The sequence below is a fragment of the Tachyglossus aculeatus genome, chromosome 21 (assembly GCF_015852505.1).
Source record: "Tachyglossus aculeatus isolate mTacAcu1 chromosome 21, mTacAcu1.pri, whole genome shotgun sequence".
In the NCBI taxonomy this organism is placed as follows: domain Eukaryota; kingdom Metazoa; phylum Chordata; class Mammalia; order Monotremata; family Tachyglossidae; genus Tachyglossus; species Tachyglossus aculeatus.
In genome coordinates, this window is record NC_052086.1 from 13,694,260 (window position 1) to 13,711,156 (window position 16,897).

Here is a 16,897-nt window from a genome sequence, read left to right on the forward strand (position 1 = left end):
GCGCTTGGGAAGTCCAAGTCGGCAACATCTAGAGACGGTCCCTACCCAACAGCGGGCTCATTCATTCATTCATTCATATTTATTCATTCAGTCGTATTTAGACTGTGAGCCCAATGTTGGGTAGGGACTGTCTCTATATGTTGCCAATTTGTACTTCCCAAGCGCTTAGTACAGTGCTCTGCACACAGTAAGCACTCAATAAATATGATTGATTGATTGATTGATTTATTGAGCGCTGACTATGTGCAGAGCACTGTACTAAGCGCTTGGGAAGTCCAAGTCGGCAACAGAGAGAGAGGGTCCCTACCCACCAGCGGGCTCACAGTCTAGAAGGGGGAGACGGACGACAAAACAAAACATATTAACAAAATAAAATAAATAGAATAGATATGTACAAGTAAAACAAATAGAGTAATTCATTCATTCACTCAATCGTATCTATTGAGCGCTGACTTTGTGAGGAGCACTGTACTAAGCGCTTGGGAAGTCCAAGTTGGCAACATCTCGAGACGGTCCCTACCCAACAGTAGGCTCACAGTCTAGAACATCATCATCATCATCAATCATATTTATTGAGCGCTTACTATGTGCAGAGCACTGTACTAAGCGCTTGGGAAATACAAATTGGCAACATCTAGAGACAGTCCCTCCCCAACAGTGGGCTCACAGTCTAAAAGGGGGAGACAGAGAACAAAACCAAACATACTAACAAAATAAAATAAATAGAATACATATGTACAAATAAATAGAGTAAAAAAATATGTCCAAACATATATACAGGTGCTGTGGGGAAGGGAAGGAGGTAAGATGGGGGGATGGAGAGGGGGACGAGGGGGAGAGGAAGGAAGGGGCTCAGTCTGGGAAGGCCTCCTGGAGGAGGTGAGCTCTCAGCAGGGCCTTGAAGGGAGGAAGAGAGCGAGCTTGGCGAACATATAGAGACGGTCCCTACCCGACTCAACTTGGACTTCCCAAGCGCTTAGTACAGTGCTCTGCACACAGTCAGCGCTCAATAAATACGATTGAATGAATGACTGACAGCTGGCTCCCCCTCGCCAGAAGATGGCTGTTGGTGGCCCTTGAGCACGTGACGACCCCCCCTCAGCTCTTCCATTTCCCTCCCCCCCCTTTTCAGGAGCGGTGTAGACGCCCCATCCGTTTTTCCTTCGCCAAACCGTTCCTGCATTCATTCGTTCCATCATTCATTCAATCGTATTTATTGACAGTGCTCTGCACACAGTCAGCGCTCAATAAATACGATTGAATGAATGAATTGAGCGCTGACTGTGCGCAGAGCACTGTACTAAGCGCTTGGGAAGTCCAAGTCGGCAACAGAGAGAGAGGGTCCCTACCCACCAGCGGGCCCACAGTCTAGAAGGGGGAGACAGGCGACAAAACATATTAGCAAAATAAAATAAATAGAATATGTACAAGTAAAATAAATAAATTCATTCATTCACTCAATCGTATTTATTGAGCGCTGACTGTGTGCAGAGCACTGTCCTAAGCGCTTGGAAAGCACAAGTTGGCAACATAGAGAGACGGTCCCTACCCAACAGCGGGCTCACAGGCTAGAAGGGGGAGACAGACGACAAAACATATTAGCAAAATAAAATAAATAGAATAAATATGTACAAGTAAAATAGAGCAATTCATTCATTCACTCAATTGTATTTGAGCGCCGACTATGTGCAGAGCATTCATTCTCTCCATCGTATTTACTGAGCGCTTACTGTGTGCAGAGCACTGTACTAAGCGCTTGGGAAGTCCAAGTTGGCGACATCTAGAGACGGTCCCTACCCACCAGCGGGCTCACAGTCTAGAAGGGGGAGAGAGGCAACAAAACAAAACATATTAACAAAATAAAATAAATAGAATGCCATCGTATTTATTGAGTGCTTACTGTGTGCAGAGCACTGGACTAAGCACTTGGGAACCGTTGTTGGGTCGGGACCGTCTCTAGGTGTTGTCGACTTGGACTTCCCAAGCGCTTAGTACAGCGCTCTGCGCACATCAGCGCTCAATAAATACGATGGAATGAATGAATGAAGAGCAGCGCGGCTCAGTGGAAAAGACGAGGTCATGGGTTCAAATCCCAACCCCGGCACTTGTCAGCTGGGTGATTTTGGGCAAGTCACTTTGCTTCTCTGGGCCTCAGTTCCCTCATCTGTAAAACGGGGATGAAGACGGTGAGCCCCACGTGGGACAAACCTGATCACCTTGTAACCTCCCCAGTACTTAGAACAGTGCTTTGCACATAGTAAGCACTTAATAAATGCCATTATTATTATTATTCGTTGTCATATTTATTCATTCAATCGCATTTATTGAGCGCTTACTGTGTGCAGAGCACTGGACTATGTGCAAAGCACTGTTCTAAGCGCTGGGGAGGTTACAAGGTGACAAGGTTGTCCCATGGGGGCCACACAATTTTATTCCCCATTTTACAGATGAGGTAACTGAGGCACAGAGAAGTTAAGTGACTTGCCCAAAGTCACACAGCTGACAATTGGCAGAGCCGGGATTTGAACTCTTACTTACTTGTACATAGCTATCCTATTTATTTTATTTTGTTAGTATGTTTGGTCTTGTTCTCTGTTTCCCCCTTTCAGACTGTGAGCCCGCTGTTGGGTAGGGACTGTCTCTATATGTTGCCAATTTGTACTTCCCAAGCGCTTAGTACAGTGCTCTGCAGATAGTAAGCGCTCAATAAATACGATTGATGATGATGATGATGATGATGAACCCATGAACTCTGACTCCAAAGCCCGGGCTCTTTCCACTGAGCCACACTGCTTCCCCCAATGAAGTGCATTTATTGAGCACTAACTGTGTGCAGAGCACTGGACTAAGCGCTTGGGAACCATTGGACAGAGGCCGCTTGCCCGCCGTTGGGTAGGGACCGTCTCTAGATGTTGCCGACTTGGACTTCCGAAGCGCTTAGTACAGCGCTCTGAACACAGTAAGTGCTCAATAAATACGACAGAATGAAGGAATGAGAAGCAGCGTGGCTCCCCACAGCACCTGTATATATGTTTGAACAGATTAATCACTCTATTTATTTTACTTGTCCATATTTACTACTCTATTTCATTAATGATAATAATAATAATGGCATTTATTAAGCGCTTACTATGTGCAAAGCACTGTCCTAAGCGCTGGGGAGGTTACAAGGTGATCAGGTTGTCTCACGGGGGGCTCACAGTTTTACAGATAGGGAACTGAGGCCCAGAGAAGTGAAGTGACTTGCCCAAAGTCACACAGCTGACAATTGGCAGAGTCGGGATTTGAACCCAGCACATTATTCTATTTATTTTATCGTGTTTATATGTTTTGTTGTCTGTCTCCCCCTTCTAGACTGTGAGCCTGCTGTTGGGTAGGGACTGTCTCTAGATGTTGCCAACTTGGACTTCCCAAGCGCTTAGTACAGTGCTCTGCACACGGCAAGCGCTCAATAAATACGATTGAATGAATGAATGAATGAATGAATGCATGATGTGCATCTAGCTTTACTTCTATTTGTTCTGATGACTTTGACACCTGTCCACATGTTTTGTTTTGTCGTCCGTCTCCCCCTTCTAGACTGGGAGCCCGTTGTTGGGTAGGGACCGTCTCTATATGTTGCCGACTTGGACTTCCCAAGCGCTTAGTCCAGTGCTCTGCACACGGTAAGCGCTCAATAAATACGATTGAATGAATGAATGAATTCCCTCCCCCTCGCCCCCCTCTCCATTCCCACCGCCTTACCTCCTTCCCTTCCCCACAGCACCTGTATATATGCATGTACATATTTATTACTCTATTTTATTTTGTTAATATGTTTGGTTTTGTTCTCTGTTTCCCCCTTCTAGACTGTGAGCCCACTGTTGGGTAGGGACTGTCTCTAGATGTTGCCAACTTGGACTTCCCAAGCACTTAGTACAGTGCTCTGCACACAGTAAGCACTCAATAAATACAATTGATTGATTGATTACTCTATTTTACTTGTACATATCTATTCTATTTATTTTATTTTGTTAATATGTTTGGTTTTGTTCTCTGTCTCCCCCTTCCAGACTGTGAGCCCACTGCTGGGTAGGGACTTCTATACGTCGCCAACTTGTACTTCCCAAGTGCTTAGTACAGTGCTCTGTACACAGTAAGCGCTCAATAAATACGATTGATTGATTACTCTATTTATTTTACTTGTACATATCTATTCTATTTATTTTATTTTGTTAATATGTTTGCTTTTGTTCTCTGTCTCCCCCTTTTAGACTGTGAGCCCACAGTTGGGTAGGGACTGTCTCTAGATGTTGCCAACTTGGACTTCCCAAGTGCTTAGTCCAGTGCTCTGCACACAGTAAGCGCTCAATAAATACAATTGATTGATTGATTACTCTATTTTACTTGTACATATCTATTCTATTTATTTTATTTTGTTAATACGTTTGGTTTTGTTCTCTGTCTCCCCCTTCTAGACTGTGAGCCCGCTGTTGGGTAGGGACTGTCTCTAGATGTTGCCAACTTGGACTTCCCAAGCGCTTAGTCCAGTGCTCTGCACACAGTAAGTGCTCAATAAATACGATTGATTACTCTATTTTACTTGTACATATCTATTTATTTTCTTTTGTTAATATGTTTGGTTTTGTTCTTTGTCTCCCCCTTCTAGACTGTGAGCCCACTGTTGGGTAGGGACCGTCTCTAGATGTTGCCAACTTGGACTTCCCAAGCGCTTAGTCCAGTGCTCTGCACACAGTAAGTGCTCAATAAATACGATTGCTTACTCTATTTTAGTCCAGTGCTCTGCACACAGTAAGCGCTCAAGAAATACGATTGATTGATTGATTGACGCCAGTGAAGAGACGGAGACGAGCTGTGGGAAAGATATCTATTTACAGGTCACACGGAGTTCCACAACGACCTAACGAGACACGACACGTCTGTCTTTAGGTAGGACTGACCCGTTTCTTAAAATGTGTGTGAAGGATGGAAAAGTAACACATGAGGCAGGCTGAGCGGACGAGGCGGGAGGGGTACACTGTACAAAACCATCAGGAGGAGGGGAGCTGCCGGCTCGGTCAGGGAGAGCTGCTGTCGACTGCCACGTGACTCATAATGTTGACCTGGCAAAGAAGAGAGCTGGTTTGAGTCATATTGGAGCCATCACCATCATCATCAATCGTATTTATTGAGCGCTTACTATGTGCAGAGCACTGGACTAAGCGCTTGGGAAGTACAAATTGGCAACATCTAGAGACGGTCCCTACCCAACAGTGGGCTCACAGTCTAGAAGGGGGAGACAGAGAACAAAACCAAACATACTAACAAAATAAAATAAATAGAATAGATATGTACAAGTAGAATAAATAGAGTAATAAATATGTACAAACGTATATACATATATACAGGGGCTGTGGGGAAGGGAAGGAGGTAAGATGGGGGGGATGGAGAGGGGGACGAGGGGGAGAGGAAGGAAGGGGCTCAGTCTGGGAAGGCCTCCCAGACTTATTCACTGAGCCACTTATTCATTCATTCAGTCATTTATTGAGCGCTTCCTGTGTGCAGAGCACTGGACTCAGCACTTGGGAAGGACAAGAGACAAGCTCTCTTCCTCCCTTCAAGGCCCTACTGAGAGCTCACCTCCTCCAGGAGGCCTTCCCAGACTGAGCCCCCTCCTTCCCCTCTCCATCATTACCTCCTTCCCTTCCCCACAGCACCTGTATATATGTTTGTACATATTTATTACTCTATTTTACTTGTACATATCTATTCTATTTATTTTATTTTGTTAGTATGTTTGGTTTTGTTCTCTGTCTCCCTCTTCTAGACTGTGAGCCCGCTGTTGGGTAGGGACCGTCTCTATATGTTGCCAACGTGGACTTCCCAAGCGCTTAGTACAGTGCTCTGCACACAGTAAGCGCTCAATAAATACGATTGAATGAATGAATGAATGCCAACTTGTACTTCCCAAGCGCTTAGTACAGTGCTCTGCACACAGTAAGTGCTCAATAAATACGATTGATTGATTGATTGACTGACAAGTCGGCAACATCTAGAGACGGTCCCTACCCCTAACAGCGGGCTCACAGGCTAGAAGGGGGAGACGGACAACGAAACATATTAACAAGATAAAAGAAATAGAATAGCATGGCTCAGTAGAAAGAGCATGGGCTTTTAGAGTCCGAGGTCATGTGTTCGAATCCCGGCTCCACCACATGTCTGCTGTGTGACCTTGGGCAAGTCACTTCACTTCTCTGGGCCTCAGTTACCTCATCTGTAAAATGGGGATTCATTCATTCATTCAATTGTATTTATTGAACGCTTACTGTGTGCAGAGCACTGGACTAAGCGCTTAGGAAGTACAAGTTGGCATTCATTCATTCAATCGTATTTATTGAGCGCTTCCTGTGTGCAGAGCACTGGACTAAGCGCTTGGGAAGTCCAAGTTGGCAACATATAGAGACAGTCCCTACCCAACAGTGGGCTCACAGTCTAGAAGGGGGAGACAGAGAACAAAACAAAACATATTAACAAAATAAAATAAGTAGAATAAATATGTACAAGTAAAATAAATAGAGTAATAAATGCGTACAAACATATATATACACCGGTGCTGTGGGGAAGGGAAGGAGGTAAGGTGGGGGGGATGGAGAGGGGGAGAAGGGGGAGAGGAAGGAGGGGGCTCATTGTGAGCCCCACGCAGGACAACCTGATCACCCTGTATCCCCCCCCCAGTGCTTAGAACAGTGCTTGGCACATAGTAAGCGCTTAACAAATGCCATTATTATTATTATTAGAATAAATATGTACAAGTAAAATAGAGTAATAAATACGTACAAACATATATACATATATACAGGTGCTGTGGGGAAGGGAAGGAGGAAGGGCGGGGGGGATGGGGAGGGGGAGAGGAAGGAGGGGGCTGAGTGTGGGAAGGCCTCCTGGAGGAGGTGAGCTCTCAGCAGGGCCTTGAAGGGGGGAAGAGAGCGAGCTTGGCGGATGTGCGGAGGGAAGCCATTCCGGGGCCAGGGAGAGGACGTGGGCCGGGGGTCGACGGCGGGACGGGCGACAACGAGGCCCGGTGAGGAGGTGAGCGGCGGCAGAGGAGCAGAGGGTGCGGGCCGGGCTGGAGAAGGACTTCCCTCCTCTCCGAAAAGTCCGCTGGCCACCTCATCCCCCCTCAACCATTTCTCCCCCCCCGCCGCCTCTTTCCTCTCCGCCACGATTCTCACCCTCAGGAAAGACTCCACTTGCTTGCGGGAAATCCCCTCCACTTTCTCCAGGTCTTCCACCTACAAGGGGGTGGGGAGGAGGGAAGAGGAAAAGGCGAGCCATCTGGGTATAAAAGTCAATCCAACAAGGGTATTCGTGGGTAGTCTCTGTCCAGAACACCGTCTGAAAGCGCTTGGGCGAGTACAATAGCCGCTAGACCCGATCACTGCCCGCAAGGAGCTTACATTCATTCAGTCAATCGTATTTATTGAGTGCTTACTGTGTGCAGGGCACTGTACTAAGCGCTTGGGAAGTCCAAGTTGGCAACATAGAGAGACGGTCCCTACCCAACGTGTGCAGGGCACTGTACTAAGCGCTTGGGAAGTCCAAGTTGGCAACATAGAGAGACGGTCCCTACCCAACAGTGGGCTCACAGTCTAGAAGGGGGAGACGGACAACAAAACAAAACATATTAACAAAATAAAATAGAATAAATATGTACAAGTAAAATAAATGGAGTAATAAATCTGTACAAACATATATACATATATACAGGTGCTGTGGGGAGGGGAAGGAGGTAAGGCAAGGGGGAGGGGGAGGAGGAGGATAGGAAGGAGGGGGCTCAATCTGGGAAGGCTTCCTGGAGGAGGCGAGCTCTCAGGGCTTTGAAGGGAGGAAGAGAGCTTACAATCTAGTGTGTGTGTGTGGGGGGGGGGGGGGGGGGGGGGGGAGACAGCACTTAAATTAGAGATCAGGGAAGAGCCTAGGGAGGTGTACCTAACAATCATAATAATAATGATGATAGCATTTAATAAGCGCTTACTATGTGCAAAGCACTGTTCTAAGCACTGAGGAGGTTACAAGGTGATCAGGTTGTCCCACGGGGGGGCTCACAGTCTTCATCCCCAGTTTACGGATGTGGTCACTGAGGCCCAGAGAAGTGAAGTGACTTGCCCAAAGTCACACAGCTGACAAGTGGCGGAGCCAGGATTTGAACCCATAATAATAACAATAATACTGATGGTATTTGTTAAGCGCTTACTATGTGCAAAGCACTGTTCTAAGCGCTGAGGAGGTTACAAGGTGATCAGGTTGTCCCACGGGAGGGGCTCACAGTCTTCAGCCCCATTTTCCAGATGAGGTCACTGAGGCACAGAGAAGGGAAGTGACTTCCCCAAAGTCACACAGCTGACAGTTGGCAGAGCCAGGACTTGAACCCATGACCTCTGACTCCAAAGCCCGGGCTCTTTCCACTGAGCCACGCTGCTTCTCTAAGCGCTGTGGGGTTGGCTACAGGGAAAGGAACAAAGGCCAATGTGTATATAGGTCTGTATGTATTCATTACTCTATTTGTACATATTTATTCTATTTTATTCTGTTTATGTTTTGTTTTGTTGCCTGTCTCCCCCTTCTAGATTGTGAGCCCGCTGTTGGGTAGGGACCGTCTCTAGATGTTGCCGACTTGGCCTTCCCAAGCGCTTAGTCCAGAGCTCTGCACACAGTAAGCGCTCAATAAATACGATTGATTGATTGATTGTCGACTTGGACTTCCCAAGCGCTCAGTCCAGTGCTCTGCACACAGTAAGCGCTCAATAAATACGACAATGAATACGGAGAGAGGGCCGACGCCAGAGAGATGTGGTGGGGAACGGTGGGGCGAGGCATGGTGCCTCAGGTTAGGAGGCGGTGAGGTTCCTGGGCGGTGTGAGCGACTCCCACCTGCGTGAAGGGCCCGTGCAGCTCCCTCCACCCCATGATGAGCCGAGCCTTCTTCTCCCCGATGCGCTGCAGCCTCCGCAGGTCCCGGACCGAGCCGTGGTTCAGCAGGTCCAGGATTTTCTCCCGGCCCAGGGCCAGGAGGTTGGGGCAGATCTGCAGCTCCCAGGCTTCGGCCTTGTTTTCCCGTTCCGACTGCGGGGACTCCACCTGGGAGAAGAGAGGGTTAGCGAGCCGGACGGTCCGTCTCACTCTCCTCACCCTGGGCTTCCAGGCTGTCCATCCATCCCCTCGCCCCCTCCTACCTCACCTCCCTTCTCTCCTTCTCCAGCCCGGCCCGCACCCTCCGCTCCTCTGCCGCTAATCTCCTCCCCGTACCTCGCTCTCGCCCGTCCCGCCATCGACCCCCGGCCCACGTCCTCCCCCGGGCCCGGAATGCCCTCCCTCTGCCCATCCGCCAAGCTCGCTCTCTTCCTCCCTTCAAGGCCCTGCTGAGAGCTCACCTCCTCCAGGAGGCCTTCCCACACTCAGCCCCTTCCTTCCTCTCCCCCTCGTCCCCCTCTCCATCCCCCCCATCTTACCTCCTTCCCTTCCCCACAGCACCTGTATATATGTATGTACATATTTATTACTCTTTATTTTATTTGTACATATCTATTCTATTTATTTTATTTTGTTAGTATGTTTGGTTTTGTTCTCTGTCTCCCCCTTCTAGACTGTGAGCCCACTGTTGGGTAGGGACTGTCTCTAGTTGTTGCCAACTTGTACTTCCCAAGCGCTTAGTCCAGTGCTCTGCACATAGTAAGCGCTCAATATGATTGATGATGATGATCTCTTTCCCGTCTCTCCCTCCGCCTTTTCGAGGACATCCGGCCCACCTCACCTTTCTCTTCTGGCCTTTCTTCTTAAGGAGGGCGAGGGTGGCGTTTGGGGACGAGGTCTGCACCTGGGCTGAAAAGGGGATGAGGGGCGCGACGGCTAAGGTCGGCCCCATGTTACCACCCCCCGACAATCCCAATCCAACCCATGCCATGGTGCTGGAGTTCCCGGCACGTCCTCCGCCCCCCGTGCCGGGGTCTCCCTTACCCAGCTGCTGCAAGGGGAGCACCACGGCGGTTTTGGAGCTGGGCCGGGACTGAGGTTGGCTTGAAGGGAAGTGCTCCTTCTTGGGATCCAACACCCTGGCTTCCAGCTCCTTCTGCTTCTCTTTCAGCCTCTGCAAGGTGCGGGGTGGGGGGCAAGGGGGTGACAAGAGAAAGACGTCCCGTCGGAACCCCAGTTCCGATAAGACGCCGGGAACGGGAGCAGCCATCGAACGACGGGTTTCCCCTCCTCAGCACTTGATCCCCCTCCTGGCCCAACGTGCTTAATAAATCATCATCAATCGTGTTTATTGAGCGCTTACTATGCGCAGAGCACTGGACTAAGCGCTTGGGAAGTCCAAATTGGCAACATAGAGAGACAGTCCCTACCCAACAGTGGGCTCGCAGTCTAAGAGGGGGAGACAGAGAACGAAACCAAACATACTAACAAAATAAAATAAATAGAATAGATATGTACAAGCAAAAAAAATAAATAAATAGAGTAATAAATATGTACAAACATCTATACATATATACAGGTGCTGTGGGGAAGGGAAGGAGGTAAGATGGGGGGGATGGAGAGGGGGGCGAGGGGGAGAGGAAGGAAGGGGCTCAGTCTGGGAAGGCTTCCTGGAGGAGGTGAGCTCTCAGTAGGGCCTTGAAGGGAGGATGAGAGGCATCATTTAATTATTAATCATTAATAAATGCCATCGTTTATTAAATGCCAACAGTTGCAGGGCAAGGAGAAGGCATCAGGCTGTGTGTGGATGATGATGATGATGACGGCATTTATTAAGCACTTACTACGTGCACTGGTCTAAGCGCTGGGGAGGTTACAAGGTGACCAGGTTGTCCCTCGGGGGGCTCACAGTCTTAACCCCCATTTTACAGACGAGGTAACGGGCACAGAGAAGTTGCCCAAAGTCACCCAGATGACAAGTGGCGGAGCCGGGGTTTGAACCCATGACCTCTGACTCCAAAGCCCGGGCTCTTTCCACTGAGCCCAGCTGCTTCTCTAGCGCTTACTAAGTGCAAAGCACTGTTCTAAGCACTGGGGGGGGGGGGGGGATACGAGATGATCAAGTTGTCCCACATGGGGCTCACAGTCTTCATCCCCATTTTACAGATGAGGGAACTGAGGCTCAGAGAAGTGAAGTGATTTGCCCAAGGTCACACAGGAGACATGTGGCGGAGCTGGGATTCGAACCCATGACCTCTGACTCCAAAGCCCGGGCTCTTTTTCACTGAGCCACGCTGCTTCTCTAGCACTTACTATGTGCAAAGCACTGTTCTAAGCGCTGGGTGGGGGGGGGGGATACAAGGTGATCAAGTTGTCCCACGTGGGGCTCACAGTCTTAATCCCCATTTTACAGATGAGGGAACTGAGGCTCAGAGAAGTGAAGTGACTCGCCCAAGGTCACACAGGAGACATGTGGCATGAGACATCCTTCCTCTCCCCCTCGTCGCCCTCTCCATCCCCCCATCTTACCTCCTTCCCTTCCCCACAGCACCTGTATGTATGTTTGTACATATTTATTACTCTATTTATTTTACTTGTCCATATCTATTCTATTTATTTTATTTTGTTAGTATGCTTGGTTTTGTTCTCTGTCTCCCCCTTTTAGACTGTGAGCCCACTGTTGGGTAGGGACCGTCTCTCTATGTTGCCAACTTGTACTTCTCAAGCGCTTAGTCCAGTGCTCCGCACACAGTGAGCGCTCAATAAATACGATCGATGATGGATGATGGGTGTGGCGGAGCTGGGATTCGAACCCATGACCTCTGACTCCAAAGCCCGGGCTCTTTCCACTGAGCCACGCTGCGGATGATTACAAGCCACCCGAGAAGAGACGAGGAAAGAGAGCCGCGGGTTGGGGAGGGGAGCGCGTCGGGGCCAGAGAGCAGAGCAGGCGTCGGCGAGAAAAAATGGAATTTGTTTAAGCGCTTACTGTTTTCCAAGCACTGTCCTAAGCGCTGGGGTAGATTCAAACTAATCAGGTTGGACACAGTCGCTGTCCCACCTGGGGCTCTCCGTCTTAATCCCCATTTTACAGGTGAGGTCGCTGAGGCCCAGAGAAGCGACTTGCCCAAGGTCACACAGCATTCATTCATTCAATCGTATTTATTGAGCGCTTACTGTGTGCAGAGCACTGTCCTAAGCGCTTGGGGAGTCCAAGTTGGCAACATCTAGAGACGGTCCCTACCCAACAGCGGGCTCACAGTCTAGAAGGGGGAGACAGACAATCAATCAATTGTATTTACTGAGCATTTACTGTGTGCAGAGCACTGTACTAAGCGCTTGGGAAGTCCAAGTTGGCAACATATAGAGACGGTCCCTACCCAACAGTGGGCTCACAGTCTAAAAGACAACAAAACAAAACATGCGGTCAGGTGTCAAGTCATCAGAATACACAGAAGTAAAGCTAGATTCATTCATTCATTCATTCATTCAATCGTATTTATTGAGCGCTTACGGGGTGCAGAGCACTGTCCTAAGCGCTTGGGAAGTCCAAGCTGGCAACATATAGAGACGGTCCCTCCCCCAACAGCGGGCTCACAGTCTAGAAGGGGGAGACGGCCAACAAAACAAAACATATTAACAAAATAAAATAAATAGAATAAATATGTACAAGTAAGAGTAATACATACGTACAAACATCTATACATAGTGACTTGAATATAAATAGCACACCCCTCTAAATGTTTATCACAACCAAAAATTGGGTAACCCAGTTTTCTGGATATTCATTCATTCATTCAATCGTATTTATTGAGTGCTTGCTGTGTGCAGAGCACTGTACTAAGCGCTTGGGGAAGTCCAAGTTGGCAACATATAGAGGCGGTCCCTACCCAACAGCTAGAAGTCTAGGATATGCACATGCTAGGTATCTAAGCATGGGGACTTTCCTTTTTTCAGAGCAGTAGTTGAGCAAAATCAATCAATGGTGTTTATAATAAGAATAAGAATGGCACGTATTAAGCGGTTACTATGTGCCGAGCACTGTTCTAAGCGCTTGGGAGGTTACGAGGTGATCAGGTTGTCCCACGGGGGGCTCGCAGTCTTAATATCCATTTTACAACAGACGAGTGCCCAGGGTCCTTCTGATTCCTAGGCCCGGGCTCTGTCTACTAAGGTCACGCTGCTTCCCTAATCAATCAATCGTATTTATTGAGCGCTTACTGTGTGCAGAGCACTGTACTAAGCGCTTGGGAAGTACAAGTTGGCAACAGATAGAGACAGTCCCTACCCAACAGTGGGCTCACAGTCTAAAAGACTGTGACCTAAAAGGTCTGGCCAGGAGAAAACCCCCGAACCAAGGGCCCTCGACCCAGGCCCACGAGAACAGTGCTTGTCGTATATTAAGCACCTGATGCATTAAAAAAACAAAATGCTGTACATATTTACTATTCTATTTATTTTATTTTGTTAATACGTTGTTTTTTTTGGTCAGTCTCCCTCTTCTAGACTGTGAGCCCGCTGTTGGGGAGGGACCGTCTCTATGGGTTGCCGACTTGGACTTCCCAAGTGCTTAGTACAGTGCTCTGCACACAGTAAGCTTAACTTCTTGTTAACAACACAATAAATCAATCGTATTTATTGAGCGCTTACTGTGTGCAGAGCACTGGACTAAGCGCTTGGGAAGTACAAGTTGGCAACATCTAGAGGCGGTCCCTACCCAGCAGTGGGCTCACAGTCTAAAAGGGGGAGACAGAGAACAAAACCAAACATACTAACAAAATGAAATAAATAGAATAGATATGTACAAGTAAAATAAATAAATAAATAAATGGAGTAATAAATATGTACAACATATATACAGGTGCTGTGGGGAAGGGAAGGAGGTAAGATGGGGGGGATGGAGAGGGGGACGAGGGGGAGGTACCTCATCTGTAAAATGGGGATTAAGACTGTGAGCCCCCATGGGACAACCTGATTTCCTTGTAACCTCCCCAGTGCTTAGAACACTGCTTTGCACATAGTAAGTGCTTAAAAAATTCATTCATTCATTCAATTGTATTTATTGAGCGCTTGCTGTGTGCAGAGCACTGTACTAAGCGCTTGGGAAGTCCAAGTTGGCAACATATAGAGATGGTCCCTACCCAACAGCGGGCTCACAGTCTTCAATAAGGTTTTGAAGTCTGATATGAGGGGAGGGAGGGAGACTGTGAGCTCACTGTTGGGTAGGGACTGTCTCTATATGTTGCCAACTTATACTTCCCAAGTGCTTAGTACAGTGCTCTGCACACAGTAGGCGCTCAATAAATACGATTGATTGATTGATTCTAGGCCAGAGGTAGGATGCGAGCGAGAGGTCGGTGGCGAGATAAGACAGAGTGAGAAGGTTAGCATTAAGAAGAACAAACTGTGCGGGCTGGGTTTAATAATGATAATAATAATAATGATGGCATTCATTAAGTGCTTACTGTGTGCGAAGCACTGTTCTAAGCGCATTCCATCATTATTATTAGTAGTAGTATCAATCAATCAATTGTATTTATTGAGCGCTTACTGTGTGCAGAGCACTGGACTAAGGGCTTGGGAAGAACAAGTTGGCAACATCTAGAGACGGTCCCTACCCAACAGTGGGAAGCAGCGTGACTCAGTGGAAAGAGCCCGGGCTTTGGAGTCAGAGGTCGTGGGTTCAAATCCCGGCTCCGCCACTTGTCAGCTGCGTGACGTTGGGCAAGCCACTTCACTTCTCTGGGCCTCAGTTCCCTCATCAGTAAAATGGGGATGAAGACTGTGAGCCCCTCGTGGGACAACCTGATTACCTTGTACCTTCCCCAGGGCTTAGAACAGTGCTTGGCACATAGTAAGCGCTTAACAAATACCAACATTATTATTATTATTAAAAGGGGGAGACCGAGAACAAAACCAAACATACTAACATACTAACCAAAACCAAATATACATACCGGCCCCACCTCCAACTTCTTTAACGACTTTGACCCCTTCCTCACCTTCCTTCTCTCCTTCTCCATGCCCACTCTGATCCTCGGAGACTTCAATATCCACATGGATATCCCTAACGACGCCTCTGCCGCCCGCCTTCTATCTCTCCTTGACGCTGCCAACCTCTTCCTCCACCCCACCTCACCCACTCACCAACTTGGTCATACCCTCGACCTCATCATCTCCTACCGCTGTACTGTGTCCACCCTCACCAACTCTGTGATCCCTCTCTCTGATCATAATCTTCTCACCTGCCTCCTCACTCACACTCCTTTCCCCTGTAAATCCGTACTACTCCCTCACAGAGATCTCCGCTCTCTGGACCCCATCCATCTTTCTGAGCGCCTCACACCCCACCTCGCCGCCCTCTCCTCTCTACCCAGTCTTGATGATTAGATTACTGCTCTCAACTCTACCCCTTCTACTCAGCTAGACTCACTCGCTCCCCTTTCCCTTCGCCGCTCTCGCACCACTAACCCACAGCCCTGGATCACTGCCACTGTCCGCCTCCTTCGCTCAATGAATCCAATACAAATAAAATAACGTTCCATGCCCTCGCGCCCCGTACCTTGATCTCCCGGTCGCGCTCCTCCACTTTGCGGAGCAGCGCCAGCCGCTCCTTGCCGGGGGTCTTGAGGACGGGAGGGCTTTGGGGGCCCTGGGATCTCAGGAGTTGATCGAAGCTTAGGAGCCGCTCCAGCACACCCTGATCCAGGGACTTCAACTGCTGCAGAAGGCTGCGGGGGGACAAACGCGAGAGGGTCACCCTTCCCACAGTCTCTCCCGCACCACTCCCCATCTTAGAGTCCTTCGTTGCTCCTGAATTCGAAAGACGCCGGGGCGTGTGAATCCCGTGGCTCTCATTTACCCACTGTCGGGTCTTCGGAGGAATGGGTTTGAGGCTGGTTTCCTAATAAATGCCATCATCGTTATTATTATTCTCTGTGCCTCAGTTACCTCATCTGTAAAATGGGGATTAAGACTGTGAGCCCCCCGTGGGACAACCTGATCACCTTGTAACCTCCCCAGCGCTTAGAACAGTGCTTTGCACATAGTAAGCGCTTAATAAATGCCATCATCGTCATTATTATTATTATTACCTACTGTCGGGTCTTTGGAGGAATGGGTTTGAGGCTGGTTTCCTAATAAATGCCATCATCATTATTATTATTCTCTGTGCCTCAGTTACCTCATCTGTAAAACGGGGATTAAGACTGTGAGCCCCCCGTGGGACAACCTGATCACCTTGTAACCTCCCCAGCGCTTAGAACAGTGCTTTGCACATAGTAAGCACTTAATAAATGCCATCATCGTCATTATTATTATTATTACCTACTGTCAGGTCTTTGGAGGAATGGGTTTGAGGCTGGTTTCCTAATCAATGCCATCATCATTATTATTATTCTCTGTGCCTCAGTTACCTCCTCTGTAAAACGGGGATTAAGACTGTGAGTTCCCCTTGGGACAACCTGATCACCTTGTAACCTCCCCAGCGCTTAGAACAGTGCTTTGCACATAGTAAGCGCTTAATAAATGCCATCATCGTCATTATTATTATTATTACCTACTGTCGGGTCTTTGGAGGAATGGGTTTGATGCTGGTTTCCTAATAAATGCCATCATTATTATTATTATTCTCTGTGCCTCAGTTACCTCATCTGTAAAATGGGGATTAAGACTGTGAGCCCCCCGTGGGACAACCTGATCACCTTGTAACCTCCCCAGCGCTTAGAACAGTGCTTTGCACATAGTAAGCGCTTAATAAATGCCATCATCATCATTATTATTATTATTACCTACTGTCGGGTCTTTGGAGGAATGGGTTTGATGCTGGTTTCCTAATCAATGCCATCATCATTATTATTATTCTCTGTGCCTCAGTTACCTCCTCTGTAAAACGGGGATTAAGACTGTGAGCCCCCCGTGGGACAACCTGATCACCTTGTAACCTCCC

General features: G+C 48.2%; 1 protein-coding gene across 1 annotated transcript in view; it reads right to left on the bottom strand.

The window, feature by feature from the left end:
- Positions 1-4,835: 4,835 nt before the first annotated feature.
- The window catches only part of KIF22 (kinesin family member 22), a 44,505-nt gene continuing 32,443 nt past the window's right edge, over positions 4,836-16,897 (bottom strand). The window contains exons 9-14 of the mRNA XM_038763232.1: positions 15,512-15,680; positions 9,994-10,123; positions 9,791-9,858; positions 8,911-9,117; positions 7,212-7,271; positions 4,836-5,102 (exon numbers count right to left, since the gene is read on the bottom strand). Coding sequence (XP_038619160.1) covers positions 5,058-5,102; positions 7,212-7,271; positions 8,911-9,117; positions 9,791-9,858; positions 9,994-10,123; positions 15,512-15,680 — 679 coding nt within the window. The 3' untranslated portion in view covers positions 4,836-5,057. The remainder of the gene's footprint in view (positions 5,103-7,211; positions 7,272-8,910; positions 9,118-9,790; positions 9,859-9,993; positions 10,124-15,511; positions 15,681-16,897) is intronic.